The sequence below is a fragment of the Atractosteus spatula genome, chromosome 16 (assembly GCF_055471065.1).
Source record: "Atractosteus spatula isolate fAtrSpa1 chromosome 16, fAtrSpa1.hap1, whole genome shotgun sequence".
Lineage (NCBI taxonomy): Eukaryota > Metazoa > Chordata > Actinopteri > Semionotiformes > Lepisosteidae > Atractosteus > Atractosteus spatula.
This window is the reverse complement of record NC_142721.1, coordinates 5470178-5486743: the sequence shown is the minus strand read 5'-3', so window position 1 is coordinate 5486743 and position 16566 is coordinate 5470178. Positions and strand designations below refer to the sequence as shown.

Below are 16566 nucleotides of genomic sequence, written 5' to 3'. Positions count from 1 at the left end.
GCTTTGTTTTCTCTAGGCCTACAAAGAATAAGTGTGTGTTCTTAACTGAGAATGGTTCTGCAGTTGCCAGAGACAATGGAATGTAACTTAACTCTTTTCGTATTATTGTTCTCTGTGTGGCTGAATTGTTAAGAGTATATAGTCAAGCATTTGAGATGAATTTCTAAAATGGGTGAACATTTAATAAAAATAACTATTGATTCTAATGTCAATTCAGAAAACGTTGGGCATTTAAGTTTGGGGAAACTTGAGATATTCTTTTTCTAACAATAAAAGTAGTAAATAAGTGAATGTGTTTCTGGAATGAGTTTTCTTCCTATTTGTGGTAAAACTGGCTTCTGCTGCCCCTGTAATAAAGGGAAATATTTACATACAGGAGGTGAAAAGCACTGCACTTCATGTTATGAGACAAGTCAGTTTTTTTGAGTAGGTGGTCGGGTATCTATACATTTTGCATTTAAAATTTGAAAGCTAATTTGGTTTATGTTTGTCTTGGTAATGAGAATCTGGTTTTTAAAAAATGGCTTCTGGTCATGTCTGCAGAGCTGTGGCAGAAGAGTTGTGTGTACTCAAGGTGTCTGAAGTGAATATAAGATTAGGTTCTGAAATGTTTACAATATGCAATGACTTATTATACATTTGACTACAGATTCCAAAATAGGATGTAATATAACACCAAACATATGTGTGTGTTTTTAAATATCTCTAAAATGGTGATTTGTACTATATGCTCAGAAAACTACTTCCCCTGCTAAAATGATTGATTTTATGGAGATAACGACAGCCTGGCTAATCTGTTTTGGTAAGGACAACTTCCTTTCAATGCAATAAATTCGACTCGGACCTCAAGACAACTTTGCAGGATTATTTTTTATTCCCTATAGATCGGATGTACTCGACGGCTGAATTTTGGGGGTTTCATGGTTGAGCGGCCCTCTAGTGGTCAAGATTGTAAGCACAGAATGATGTGCGGAATTACAGTGCTACAAGACGCGCTTGAAGTGAACCACATACTGTACTGTAGAACTTCGCAGACTTGCTCAGAGTGCAATGTGGACTCGTGCCTTAGGTCAGAGCAAGACTGTGTTCCGCCAGAAATATTCAGTATTTACCGGTGGAGTCCGAGGTCAGTCTGAATACAATGTTACCACTAAGGTCTCTTGACCGTATTTAATTTATTTGTAATAACGTACAGAAGTACACAAGGTTGAAAAAGATTTGTTCTCATTATTAGGGATGCTGTAGAACATAAATCAAAGATGACTGTATTTTAGAGGCTTTGTCTGGTAGATCCGACCTAGTTATTCTTCAGGCAATCGTCAGAAACGCTCCTCTGGTTCTGGAGCACAGGAATTAGAAATCTAATGTGAAAACTAATTTAGAAACCAAACATGTAAAATGTGACGTGAAATCTCTATCCTTCATTTACAGAATGGCAATTAATTCCTTTTTATTTGTTTGCATATCTGGGATGTGGTTGATTTCTAAACTAAACTGTGAACCCCAAAACTATGAAAACACAAAACAAATTAAGAACAAATTCGACTATAATAACATATCTGCTGCTTGTACTGTTGACCCCTAAGAGTGAAGGTGTGTAGGACTTGCATTATGCTTTTGAAGGTGCTTTAATGTGAAATGTGGCAGGGATATTACACTGTTTACACTGTTTTCAAGTGTGTCCACCCAAGAACTCCAGATGAAACACCTAGAAGGCATTTACACTGTCAATGCAATATAAACCTAAAGCAGGCCCTCCTTCTTTCTCAGTATAGAGGAACAGACTACACCTTACATTATACTATTATGGAAAACTTTATCAACTGTAGGAATTACTGAGCAAACTAAAGGTACTCTAGCTACAGTATATCAGTTTAAACACAACAGCACTGCCTCTCTTTCATGTCCTCAATGCAGGGCACTAGGAGACTGTGCAAAAAAAACAAACAGATTTGGTGATTTTGCAGTTTGTTTTATATATGTAGCATTTCTGGTTCTCTGCTGAAGTTGCTAATGTGACAGTTTCTGTACTGTGCAGTCACCAGTGTGACGCTATCTAGGACTCATGATCTATAACTAGAAAATATCTGTAACTCAGAAATTATGCCTTAGAACCAATGAAAAGTACAGTTCATTGCAGGAACCTTCCTCCACGTTCTTGTAAAGATACTATTCCCTTTGTGAAGCATTTAGAATGATGTGTTCCTGCCCCTTGTTGTCATTTTTTACTTTAAACACTTAAAAATTAAACCTTTAGTACTATTTGGGGTTCAGCATACCTGTGTTGGAAGACTCACTTAATCTGTTTCATACAGTATCTCCTTCACTCATATTTCTCTCACAATACTGGCCAGGAGCATTTGTCTCCTCTGCCTAGTGGCCACATTTGTCTAATATGTTGTGAGCTCTTGCCTACAAGTGACACTTCTTGTGTTCAGAGAACACAGGTATATTTCACATACATGTAAAACACAATTGTCTGTGGGTTAGATGACTCACAGCAGTGAGTGTAATAATAGGTGCAATCTGCATGTTTTATTTAAACAAGGAATAGTAGAAATAGAATTCAAATATGAAAGGTAGACTGAGAGCCTCTTGTAGCACTTAGCATTTTAATATTGTTTTTCCAGTTACCTCATTTTGGAGATGGTACAAACAGCTATGCAGTTGCCATAAAACCTGTTTGTTAGACTAGATCTTTTGACCTGCAGGTGTTGTTATCTTCAAAATATAAACATAAGACTAGAATTTCAATGGGTAAAAACATTGTCGTGAAACATAAATGCAAACTGTACAACTATACAAAGCAGTCATTATATTTGACTAAACCTGGCCTAGTTAGTGAAGCTGTTGGTTAAAGGACTGCCCTTTGTGGTTTCTGAAGTGGGGCAAAGGTGGTCACTGAATGAAGTTTCATACAGAAGTTGGGGAGGAGGTCAAAATCTACTCTCACCCACTACCGTTTCTATACTGTATGTATAAATATTGTATAATAAATATGTATAAAGTCAAGTTATCCCAATTAAGTTCATTTTTTCAATCGCTACTCTTATCCTCCTTAAGTAGGCAACATTAACTAGATCTGTACCACACCGGGGGGAATATTTCTTTTTAACTGTTTTTAAAAGGTCTTAAGAAAACTAACTAATATCAAATGCATCCTAGAGAAAATGAAGTTAATAAACCAGAGGAAACCATTTTCCCCAGCCTTGTCGTTGCCTCAGTGAATTCTATCACCACAGAAATGGAAGTCTGAATAAAACTAACTGCAAAGATGGCCTGGTATTGTTTGGGAAGATTGTGTGATTCTATTCACAAATACATTTGTACCTAAGTGGGGAAATAGAGAACCTAACAGAACAGAGTGTGTGCTGCTTCAATCAAGTTATGTTTAAATCATTGAATTTAAATTAAAAAAAAAGAAAAAAAAGATAAATGTTGTACCAAGGAAATATTGGTGTATATTTCAATGGATCAAAATGGCCAGGATAAGGATTACCTGTAAAACAACCAGAAGAAATCAAGCAGTAAGTGAAGCTAAGCTAGATGAGGACAGCTATAGCAAGTTCTGAAAAGAATTGTGGGATAGTCTGAAAATGGACGTTACGAGTGGAGAATGTGTCTATACACTATATATATAAAACATTACATAACCAATTCAAAAACCAAAGACATTCTGTCCTTTTCAATAGAACATACTCTCCCCCAGATTTGCTAAATCAAAGAATGACGTAACAATGTAAATTTAATTAAGGGGTGTGTGGTGCATGTTTTATCAGTCCTTTTTTTAAATGGGTGGGTTTCTGTGCTTCATTGTCTTGTGAGTCTATGATGAGAGTGACAGGTTTATACTCAAGAAAAAAATAATTTGCCAAGGGACAAAGGTAGGGATGTGATATACATGCTCATTATAGACCATATGGACACAGTGGGTTCTATAGTCAAGAAATCAAGTAGTATTTGTGGCAAAAACATCTCAAAGTTGAGAGCAATTTTCCTATTGGATTAAAAAAGATGTATTCACAAGCCTGTGTGCTTACAATGTAATAGGGCTGCTTCAGATCACTAGAAGTTGTTGCTTCTTTCTAAATCGCAGACAATGCCAACAATATTGTGCTGCTCATACAGTACCTGGAAATTTTGTGTATGTGATGAAATAAATTGCAGGTTTTACACGTTACTGTTTACATTTTTCTTTCATTGTGGTTTGAAATGCACTCATCAGTGTCGATTCTTTCTAACCCCAGGATATAAAAATAATGTTGCAGTTCCCCTGTAAGTTATTTAAAATCCTATTTTCTCAGAACAGAATTTCTCAGTGTTTGTTTTTCTCCCATGTCTGCCTGGCCTTCCTGACTTTTTTATTCTCTTGATTTTTTCTTCTGTGTAATGTGCTTTTATGCGGAATATGTATATTACTTTGAGCTAATTGCTTATAAAAAGATTTTAGTGTGGATTGCATCCTCCTTTTCACAAGAGCTAGATGTCATTGCTATTCTGGTGATTCAGTATAGATGTACAGTACAGTGTGCATATCTCAGATAAGGGAGTCATGACATGACAGGGGTTATAAAAAGCAACAATAGTAATTATTTTAGAAGCATATCAGCTTTACATGACTGAAAAGAGATTTAAGTCACTACTGTGAAGCCACTGTGTGCAGTTGTAAAGTCCCATTAGCACAGTGCAGTTTGTTTTCCACAGATTTCAAGAAGTTTCATTGTGCTGAAGTATGGGCTGCAATGCCAGCCACTTACCAGCTCCTCACAAGAGGAAATCACTTCCTTCCTTGTTGCCTGATCCCTGTGATGTAGAAGTCCGCCGAACAATATAGAGGACAGCCGGGTCCCGAGACCCAATAAGATATACAGCCGGCCCTCTGCGCTCCGCTACATTAGTCTGTTTTTTAACAAGTAAGTGAATTTTTCAAATTATTAGGATTAATCAGTGGCCAGAGCTAAATGTGTGTGGAAATGTATATAGTTTTAGTAATATTGTATACAGTAGATGTGGTATGACCTGTCATTACTGTACAATTGGTGGACTTGATGACATTTTTAATTTCATTGAATGTTTTAGTTTTGCCAGACGTGCACATTCAACTACTGAACTGACCTCTATAGAGTTTCATTTTTCTCTTTCGACCCACATGGTGATACCAGTGTATTTTTACAAATTACTTTTATTTTCGTACCACTGAAGATGGAAACTTTTTGTTCCTGTGTCTCACGTGCAATGTATTGTAAGGTCCTATATATTGTTTTACATACCTGTAGGTGCAGTGGTGGATAAATGTATGAAGTATGAATTATTTTGTTTGGTTGGATGGTTGTTTTGTCAGGTAAATCGGAATTTAATTTCAGCTACTGTAAGCTTTCATATAGTGTGTGTGAATAAAGATTTGATTCAATTGGTACATACAGTATTTTTTATGATGCCCGGTTCCTGTCTTGTCCTGAAACACTGAAGTCCTAGATGACTGGGGCTTGACTAGAATTGCTAGAAGTGTAAAGGACATTTTGAAAAGCAATGATTAATCTGGATTTCCAATATCACAGATAAATACAGTACAGAAGCAGTACATACAATAAATAGGGTTATGGAATGCCCATTTTGCTACTTAATTATAGTAAAAGTGGAAGGACATTTTGCATTCATTTGTATGTACTGTAGCAGTGAGAGAAGGAAAAGTATTGAAGTTTGACACACACCCTGTTTAAACAGCCAACAAGCACAGCTGGCAGCTCTCCATGTTGTTGTTTATCCTTGGAGGGGACAAAGCTTCCTGTCAGTGTCAATTCTCTTTGACAGCAACAATGTTTGAAAGTAAATGCTGCAAATAAAATCCCACTACAGGAACTGTGGCTGTGAAAGTGGGGAGTTTAAGTGCATTTTTGCTTCTGGGTTCTTGCAGAGAATTCAGCTGTGCCACATTTCTTTACCACAGTTGTAAAAAGTAGTTCTAGTTGTATTGTGGTATTTAGCATTCTTTACATTTGGGAGAAAAGGTTTTATCAGCATGTACTGTATCGGTTTCAGAAAGTTCAGCAAGAGTTAGAGAACACCTACAGGTATATTGATAAGAGGTTAAAATGTGCTTTGATTAATAATCACTATAACTGGAAAGAATTTATTATCCCAAGGAATTCCAAACAGCATCGTACACATGAAGGAACACACTTCAGCAGTGGTAGTTTGTGTCACAACAAAGACATGGCTATAGAAATCTTAATCCACGAGAATTTATTTATTGCATTCATAGCTAAGCAGTGAATTTATTCTAACCATTAGAGTGTTAGAGGACTGTAATTGAATTTACTGCAGTATAATTAGAAACACCCATCATAGATCAATGAAATTGTTTCTAGTAGAACTTATCTGATATTTTTGTCTTGTTTGTTTAAGAACGCAATATTTTGTATTGTAAACGTCTGATTCAGTTTCCACTGCACTGAATCTTGCTGTTCCAATACTCTCAGCCTTTTATGGCTTTGTGACTGCTTTTAAGGAGGCCACATTCAATAATTTAAGTTATAAAATGTATTTTATTGGTGAGATTATACCCCTGTTAGAATATTAAAAATCAACAGATCCACCATAAATGCTTACAAAACAAGCATTGATAAAAGCTTTCCATTTGTTTTCCAGGGATTCTCAGTCTCAGTGGGCACTCTCAGGCCTTAAGGACCTCTAAGATCTAAAAATAATTTTGACTGGGATGGAGCTCAAAATAACTGTAACTGTAAAGGTTTAATCCCAGTGTTGTTTTCTTTCAGGTGTTGTCGTTAAGAGCAGAAATCATGGTTCCGAAAACTGCCTTGTCTAAAAACCAAACTAACACTCATACCACTGTAACACCCTCCATAGCTTTTAACACAACCACCACTGCTGCCCCTGACATCATTACCCAGTGGCTCAACAAGATCCCATGTAAGTAGTGCACTGCCTCTCCCCGTCCCGCCATCTGCGTCTCCCCTAGTCCTACAGGATTTCTCTGTTTTCCAGTACAGTCTCAAGTTATTTCTGTCATCCCATTGGATTCTTTTGAAAAGGGGCAGAGAAAAGAAAACATATGGAAAGTGGGTCTTTTATAATGTTTTTACTTACCCCTATGTTTATATTTTTATATGTTTTTTTTTTACAGTGCCGAGATGGGCCATTTATGCAATAGCAGCACTGATTGCTCTCGTCTTTGTGATCTGCCTCCTGTGCATTTGCGTAAAGTGCTGCTGCAGAGGGAAGAGGAGGAAGAAGAAGAAGGAAAAGGACGAGCAGATCAGCTTGAAGAGTGTCAGTGGAGCCACCACAGCCGCACTGGTGAGCTCAGTGCAGCGCTTCAGCCCCCACCCTCGGGCCTGTCAAGAACCGGCTGAGGGAGATCCTTGGTTAAAAAATGACTATGATTAATTGTGTTAGATGAGCCGAATGGCCTCCTCTTTCCTGTGTTCTGACCAGGGTTGTGTGCTGTTGAACAGAGTGCGGTGTCTCTCCACTCTTTCAGTGTGACCTTTACTACTGCTCTGCTCAAAACTGCACAGCTTTACTGTGGGTCAAGCCCCTGCTGCCTCCTTGGCTTTTAAGCAGCGACGACAGGTTCCTTTTTGTCTCCCTATGCATTGACGTCAGCGTATTGACGGAAGATGCGATGTTTGGGGTAGCTCTCTCAGGCTGAGCAGCAGTCTAAATAAATACGGCTAACATTTGTTTCCCAGTTGTGTTTTGGAAACATCCCACTTTTTGGAATATTCACAATGTGATTATACTGTAGATGCAAATATCTTATGATGCCAGTGTAAGAACCAAAAAAATATCTGCACTACAGTACATTTAATTTACTGACCCTAAATATATAGAGTGTTTTTAAGAACTGTTGGGACAGAATGTTTAAATGATGCCCTTTACATACAGATTGCAGTGATGTTGATCTCTATGTATCTTTTGGGAGTCCTTCAGGCTGCCTGGAAAAGGTGTGGGAGCCTTCATTGGGGACTTTGTTTCTATGGTGCTGTGTTAAAGTGTCCGTTGGAATGGGCAGCTGATATAGACTATGGTTTTCAGTGTCTTGAGAAAATACATTGCTGCTTACTAGCTGTTGCAAAGATGTTAAATTCCTGCAGTTACTTCCCAGATTTTAAATGACAAATTGTGATTTGCAGGTGCAGCCGGATGTGGATGATATAGACTACGGTTCAGCAGAAAAACCAAAGGGAAGACTGCTGTATTCTTTGGAATACAATACACATAGCTCAGAGGTAGTTTTCCCTATTAAAACTACATACTGTATATCACTGTAATTATTATATTGTTATTATTAATTACCACCTACATTTTAATTTTTATTAATATAGTAGTATATTTGACAATTCCTCAGTATTGATGCTGAAAATTCACATACAAACACCTTATAACCCATAAAGGTCTATACAAATATCTGAAATGCCAAAGGTCCAAAATGAAAAATAAAACAATCAAACCGACACCAGCTATGCTTGATGTGTGCATCTCTCTTGGTGCTCAGCTCACTGTAGGTGTGAAGGAGGCAGCAGAGCTAAAAGCCATGGACCTTGGTGGCACGTCTGACCCCTATGTCAAACTCTACCTGCTTCCCAATAAGTCAAAGGTATACGAGACCAAAGTGTTCAGGAAAACTCTCAACCCGGTCTTCAACGAGCAGTTCAAATTCCAGGTAAGAGCCACACAGTGTTCTCAAAGGTATTCATGCGCAGATAAGGAAATCGTCATTTTTTCACAAAACTATTTTATCTAAATCCACCGCATTATTTTTCAGAATGGTTGGCCCGGTGGTGCGGTGGTTAGCATTGCTGCCTCGCAACGCTGGGGTCCTGGGTTAAATTCCTAGGGTGCTGTCCGTGTGACGTTTTTCTTTCAGGTCAGGTTTCCTCCCACAGTCCAAAGACACACAGTAATAGAAGGTGAACTGGCTCCTGGGGGAGCTGGCCCTGGTGTGAGCGTGTTCATGTCTGTGTATGAGTGCCCTGTGACAGGCTGGCGTCACGTCCAAGGAGTATCCTGCCGTGTGTCTGTTGCTTGCCTGGCTCCGTTTCAGTTCCCTTGCGACCCTGTACCCTGTACCTGTACCAGATTAGAAAATGGGTGGGTGTTTGAAAAACAGGAGTGTGCTTCCCAAACAAAAGGAGAGAAATAATTACAGGGAGTCTTAAATTCAAATTCTGAAAGACTTATTTAAATATTAATTTAATTACTTATTTAGTGAATCATAATTTGGCTCTGTTGCCATATTAAAAATACAACTGCAATCCTGTTTCTATTTTAATTTTTAAAATCTTATTTAAAACAGAAAATAGAAGCATGTATCACTTTTAATGAAAGGCTTTAGTTATGTAAAACCTGTAAGGTGGAGCACAGAAATTATTCAATTCAGGTGAAAAGGATTTATCGAAAGAGAAGAATTTCATGAAGAATCTGAGCAAATCACAACTGTAGCTGAAACCAAGAAAATGTACTTAAAAGAAAATATATTTTTTTCCCATAAAGCATTACGCTGTATTGTTATGATAAATGCGATGCCACTAACAATACTGATATTTTTTTTACTAGAGTACTAATAAATAAAACTGATATGAGGTTTTTCACTCCATGTATCCTGCTCAATTACAATCTTGTTAGCTGATCTTCTCTATATAAAGTATTTACCATAATGTCAAACAATATTTTTTGGAAATGGTTTTCCATTTTCTCTTCTATTACACTAGATAGTCTTTATAAAATAAAAGTAATTAATCTATCCCTATTTCTGTTGGTGGAATTCAGGTACCTCATTCTGAGCTCAATGAATCGACACTGGTAATGCAAGTTTACGACTTCAACAGATTTTCGAAACATGACATCATTGGTGAACTGAGACTGCAGCTCAGCACTGTTGACTGGAATCATGTGATTGAAGAATGGAAAGACTTAAATGAGGCATCCAAATTTGAGGTAGAAACATTCAGTCCTTGAAACATTTATTTCTTTGTACTTTGGTATAATAAAATTAAAATAATTATTTTATTTCCTCCCATAAGTGTTTAATTACAGTAACAACCAAGGTTATTCACTACAGTAGGAATTGTCAGCGCCCGAGCTGGAGGATATGAATGAGAATTGAAATGTTCTCTGCTTGTTTGTGGCTGTGGGACTTGGTGCAAAGGGACCTCTTGTTTACACAAGTAGCCCCAGTATTCTACAATTCTGGAGTTTTCTTGTAAACTGCAAATGTAAGAAAGTATGCAATAAATACTAAATAATAAATAATTTATAAATTTCATTAAAAAGGTCCTTGACTTATCTTGCTAAAAATGGATGAGATGCTTCCTGAAAAAAACCTTACAATTTTCTGCATTTATTTTATAATACTGTACAGAGAACATCGTGTACCTAATCATTTCTTTGAATTGTATTACAGCAAGAAAACCTTGGCGATATCTGCTTCTCTTTGCGCTATGTTCCTACTTCCAGCAAACTGACTGTTATCATTCTGGAGGCTAAGAACCTGAAAAAAATGGACACAGGAGGTTTATCAGGTGAATCTAATCACACTATTGGAAGAGCAGTTTAAGATACACTTGGACATTACTTAACTCTAAGAACATACAGTAAATTACTGGTTGATACGTTAACAGTTATAGCTAAATAAGAACGTACACCCCTTTCTTTGGAATTTATTTATCTTAGAGCTCATTTGAAAACTAAGGTGTCAAGTTTGTTTAAGGCAGAACAATTCTGAAACACTTCTTTAAGCTGTCAAGCCTTCTGTACCTTTGTCTTCACATACTGTTGATCAACACTGGGAAAAGACCTTCAACAGTTCATTCAAACACTAACATACTCATCTAGAAAGATCAAGCTAATCTTAGAAAACAGACTTTAGACGGCATGTTGTCTAACCTTTTTGCTTTCCTTTTAAGATCCCTATGTTAAGGTGCAGTTAATTTTGGACAAGAAGAAGTGGAAGAGAAAGAAAACAACAGTGAAAAAGCAAACATTAAACCCATACTTCAATGAATCTTTCACCTTTGAAGTGTCATTTAATCAAATACAAGTAAGATTCACAGCAGTCTGTCTTTACGCTATATTTAATACTTCATCAATGGTACAAACCCACGTGCTGCAATTACTATACTTGTGCTGTACGTGTTGGTAATACTGAGATGCTTAAAATGCATTTTTTAAAAACATTCCATTGAAAGAATCATATTTCTTTTCCAGAAAGTTCAGCTGGTGATCTCTGTGTGGGACCATGACAAGATGACTAAAAATGAAGCAATTGGCAAGATTTTCCTAGGCTGCGATGCCACAGGAAACCAGCTTTGCCACTGGGCAGACATGCTGTCTAACCCTCGGAGACCAGTAGCCCAGTGGCACTCCTTGCAGTCCGCAGAGCAAGTTGATTCTACCTTGGCATTGAAGCACACCTTGAAAATACCATTTGCAAACAAAAACTTTTAAAGACTTGTAGTATATTCAATGGTTTAAGCACATTGTGGCATAACAGATGTCTGTAGGTTTCACTTATATTATTGCCGTCAACATTACGGCAAACAAGCACATGTTACAAACAAAATAATATACAGTCTGTCTGTCAGCAAGGTGCACAACTGAATCAAGAAACACTTGTCCTGTAATGTGCTCTTAATTTATCTTAACTTTACCAAAGGTGACTGACAGAACGATTCCTATGTTGCTATCATAAATGAGCACTTTTAATCTGAGTTTTTTTATTAGTTTTTTAGTTCCGTTCATAATATACTTTTTAATTTAAATTCAAGCTGTAGTTTGTGTTATATGTACACACCCTAAACTTTTTTCAGTATAGAACATTTCAAGGTGAGAGAAAACTCAGTACTTGACTAAACAGAGGTATAGAGAATCTTTAAAAATATTCACTTTGTTGGATGGTAATTTCTGTTTGCAATGGCAATAGTACACATGCTGTATGGAAAGGCACTTGCACTATTACACTAAGAAGGTGTCATGGGTAATTATGTTGAATGCAAAGGTTAATATATTTCATATTCATTTGCCATCGATTGTAGATTCTCACAACAAAGCCTGTTAATAAAATCTATGCAACCTAAATGCTAAAGTCTGATTAGAATCACTAGAAACACAAATGATAAAATTATTTTTATTAAATAATACAGATAGAGTACATCAATACTGGTTTCCTGAACTCCTGAATTCTTTATGACAGAGTTTCTGCTAATCAAAGCAACATATTTTATAGACTTTATTTTCAGTTTTTATGAAGCATCAGAGCACATCAGAGAGGTAGAGAGTTCAATGGTGCTTTTTCTCCCATTAGAACAGGGCAGAATTCCTTTATCCCTGGTTTTGTGAATCACGGTTCATGCCTTGAGAATGGCCGGGGGAGGAGGAAGTGGCATCTTGCTGATTAGAGTGCTTTGAAGAGGTTTTAGTGTAAGAGGTGGATGGTCATGAAGTGATGATTGAGGTCACAAAAGGTGAAAGAGATGACAACATTTCTACAAATGTGAAGTTGGCTCTGTAAAGAATCAGAAATTCATTTCAGCCCATCTAGCTTGTTGGTTTTTTTAGAAGGCAAGTGATCCAAACATTCCAGTTGTTCCATTCCATCAAAATATACCGGATATTGGGGACAGATCCAGCACTGCTGGGGGAAATACTTGTAACCTCCACAAAAAAGGAGGAAAAGTGTTGAGTCTTAAACAGATCCATAGCAGAACCTTTAAAATACTTTAAATCAGCGACGTTAAGTACAATACACTTATCTATCAAAAAGGTCAGAAATTAAAAGTTTCAAAAATCACTTTCTACATGCTAATCTGTCCCATCGTTGACATTTAAATCCATACAAATTGATAGGTCTTGTCAAATTGATAACTTTAGCCATACTTCAATGATCAGAGTAGTCCTAACCTGTAAGCACCATATTACACATAAAAAATTCATACTGAAATATTAACACAAATCCTCAGCAGATACCTTTAAAACTTTTTAAAACTGCTGTGTTATATGCTTTGAAGATTTTTGACTATTTTGGTGTTATTAATGTAACTTAATGCAGTAAACTTTTTGTTTTGTTGTTTTCCTGACAATGAAAAGTTCCCCAATTTTTTTAGTTTTTATGTTTGTAAAACAAACTTTATATATGTAAATCTCTCTCAGTTTTTTCTTTTGAAACCAAACAACTATTTTTTTCACCATTTTAGTAGAAGTTAATCATTAAAGAGGAAAACATTAATGAATTTAGGCATAGAAGTCACAATGTTGAAACAACCGGCCAAACCTAACATTTGGATTTTTAATGGTAGTATGCAATGATAATCTGAACCATGAGCTTTCATCCACTACCTCAGAGAGAAAATCCATCACTCAGTCAGGCTTCTGTGACTGCAAAGATGCAACCTTTATGAAGTGAGTCATCCTGTCAGGCTTGCAGCTGCTCTGATCTTCAGAACACTCTGTTCACCCACACTGACCTGGAAAATCACAAGGAACCTGCTGCTTGTCCTTGTCAGAAACATCTGTCTGCCCAGCAGCAGCCTGCTGAATTCCAGTGGAGTGGGAGAGGAATAGCCCGAGGATCAGGAGGCCACAGCAGATTTGCATATTTTAAATGTAATGGTTGATAAATTTGCATTTGATATACAACACCTTTTAAAATATAAACATTCAAGTCAAGGCTCTAGGCTATAACTGCTCAAAGACGTTTTGAAGAAAAATAGGAGCAGTCATGAAATATGTTAGGGAAAAGAATAAGACAACACTGCGTGTTGGAATAATCATGGAATTTGTTTTTAAGTCCTTATTTTCAGGTCTCAAGATCCACATGGGCCCATACCCTAGTGTCAAGCAGAGACCAGTTTAGACATCACACCTGCTTCGTTTACACATCCATCCATTTTATAACAACTCCTTCCCATTCAGTCCTAGTGGGAGCCAGAGCTTCTGCTGACAAGCAATGGGTCCAGGGCAGGATACACCCTGGATGGGATGTCAGTCCGTCGCAGGGCACACACAGACACAGGCACACTCACTCCGGGGCCAGTGAACCCATCGGCACGTTTTTACTCTGTGGGGGTTAACTGGAGAAGAAGGGTAATATTTTCGTAGTTACAAAAGACAGGAATGAACATTTGGAGTGGATACAATAAGTCTAAGCAGGGAGACTTTTTAAATTAGTTAGTGAATAATTTTAATGCAAATCAAAAAAGAACACTACACGGCTGTCTCTTTTGCTTTCTAGTTTAAAATATAGATGGGCTGAAGTCTTCATGTTTAGGAGGTCACTAAGTACTGGCTTAGTTGTATGTCGGTGATTCCAGAATGCAGTTCACCTACTGCAGTTGGTAATAAAAAATACTCCTTTCTTCATTTGTGAGTGATCGGTTTTCTGACATTCTTTTCACATGTAGGTCTCTATACTCAAGCATGGACACACAGTTTCTATGTTCTGAGGTCCTAGATCTATGAATGAGCAGCAAATGCTCACACAGTATCATCCTTTAACCGTATTAGGAAATAATTCTCACTCGTGTCTTTCGCCTTCAACCTGAATATCTCTCAGCAAATCTGTGAAGTGCCGTCTAACTCTAGTTTCCCCCTGCAACCTTTCCTTTCACGACCCACATCTCAAGTGTCTGTTTTCTCAGCTTTAGGATCTTGGAGACGAATGCTCTTCAAAAGGAGCCAGACAATACCCCGATGAAAAGGTACTCTGCTGATGTCTTGGCAACATCTACTGTGTGCCGTTTCCCTCTGAGGATGTGTAGTGGCTTGGCCAGACCTCAGACAGGACCTGACAAATGAAAGGATCCTGTGGTTCTTGCTGTCTTTTAAAATGCAAATGAAGGTGGCAGGCCCACCCACCTGCTTTGTGTAGAAGCTTGCTCCCTCCACATTTGGACATTAGAGAGCAGCCTCGATTTTCATCAATCAGATGCCTCAAATTTTTCATCAGGCCTTTTGTTCATAATTATGTCACGCTCTGATGTCTTGTTGCTGCATAGCAAATAGGAGTCTCGTTTTTTTCTTTAAATTATTTATCTGACACCCTCTCATATCTACATTCACCGTAAAACAGTGGTATCGTTATCACTAAAGATGTATAAATACAGCATAATTCTGCATAAATGAGTGTCATTTTACATGATTTTGCACATTACTGTATGTGAAGGCAGAATTTCCACACCTTACAAAAAAATCGAGACTTTTCTATGTTCTGTATTATTTGTAGCTTGTATTAATATAGCTCACATAAGTATATTGTGTTAATCTTTTATTTTCATTACATTAATATTGCAGAACAATTTAAAATAAAAAGTATTGCTACATCACTGGAAAAGTAATGTCAACCTAACAACCCATTCACAACCTAATTTATTTCATGCATTTTTTTGTGTTTGAGGTTATTATCTAAAATACGGTGAATTCATTTTGTAACATGTCTGTTTTACTATTTACTATGAAGGAAATAGACCAGCAGAAACTGGTCTTAATAATAGTAATTGTACTGGACATTCTGACTTGAAGACATTCAGTGATTTTCCATAGATGACAGCTTCACTCCACTGGCTCCTCAGCCAAGCATAGATGCCAAATGTCTGAATCTGCAGTTCCCCCCTTACTGAGCAGAATTACTGTTGCAACAACTTCAAATGAATAAAATTAAAGAGATATGAATGACATTATGCAATAAATATTTTGCGATTGGATCATTGGATATGATCACCACACTCCCCTCTTAATAGATATTTCCTCACTACCTGGTCATAGAGATGAGGAAGACACTACAATGTACCTCTTTGTCCAATGGAGCCATGGAGCTATTATTTACTTATTTACTCTGACACAAAGGTTGTTTGCAGTGTCTCACTACAAAGTAAAAAAATCCAAGCATAATATCAGAATGCCAAATGTTTTTATAAAGTGGCTTATAATACATAAGACATTCTTACTTTCATGGAACACAATAACACGTTTCAAATTAATTGTTCAGAATTATTATATTAAGGACAAAAAGGACAATATTCAACATTAGCAGTGTTGGTAGGTCTAAAAAGACAATGCCTTGTGCAAATGAGTTTTAAATAAGAGTGCTACCATGCAAGATATAGTAAATTTAAAGAGCGGCAACATGTTACAGTACTCTTTAACATCCATCAGTGCTATAGTTAACACAATCAGTTTGACTTGCTTTGCTTATTAAGTCTTCCTTCTAGGGAAAGTATACCATATGCTCCCTAAGCACACTAGAATTGAACAGTGACATCACCCTTGGCTTCTGTAACCAGGATACCTTGAAAGGGCTAAAGCTGTCCAATTACAGTGTGCCATAGAGAGGATAGATAAGTAATTGCACTCAATCGTTTCTTCATTAATCTGATCATACAGAGCAGTCTCACTGCAGTGCTGATAACTGAGAGCTCTATGGTGTGAATGAACCATATGGACATTATCCTACTTAACTGAGCATACCAAGGTGAGGCCATTTTTTAATTTTTTGGTTCAATAATTAAGAAAGTTAAGATGTTTTTTTCTGTAGTATGTTGTGTACATACT

The 16566-nt window shown here is 37.1% G+C and overlaps 1 protein-coding gene across 1 annotated transcript; it reads left to right on the top strand.

Moving 5' to 3' along the window:
* The first annotated feature begins 6800 nt into the window (after nucleotides 1-6800).
* syt8 (synaptotagmin VIII) lies at nucleotides 6801-11469 on the top strand. The gene is made up of 8 exons (XM_088934919.1): nucleotides 6801-6930; nucleotides 7145-7317; nucleotides 8157-8252; nucleotides 8519-8686; nucleotides 9793-9960; nucleotides 10427-10544; nucleotides 10929-11062; nucleotides 11230-11469. Exons 1-8 carry the CDS (start codon nucleotides 6801-6803, stop codon nucleotides 11467-11469), a joined length of 1227 nt encoding a protein of 408 aa, XP_088791045.1.
* The last annotated feature ends 5097 nt before the right edge of the window (nucleotides 11470-16566 follow it).

What these genes read in the sequence shown, in the direction of transcription:
- syt8 (XM_088934919.1), top strand. Translation starts at nt 6,801, where the DNA reads ATGGTTCCGAAAACTGCCTTGTCTAAAAACCAAACTAACACTCATACC. An exon ending in ACAATACACATAGCTCAGAG is followed by an intron (nt 8,253 to 8,518) that starts GTAGTTTTCCCT and finishes CTTGGTGCTCAG; the next exon opens with CTCACTGTAGGTGTGAAGGA. An exon ending in ACGAGCAGTTCAAATTCCAG is followed by an intron (nt 8,687 to 9,792) that starts GTAAGAGCCACA and finishes GGTGGAATTCAG; the next exon opens with GTACCTCATTCTGAGCTCAA.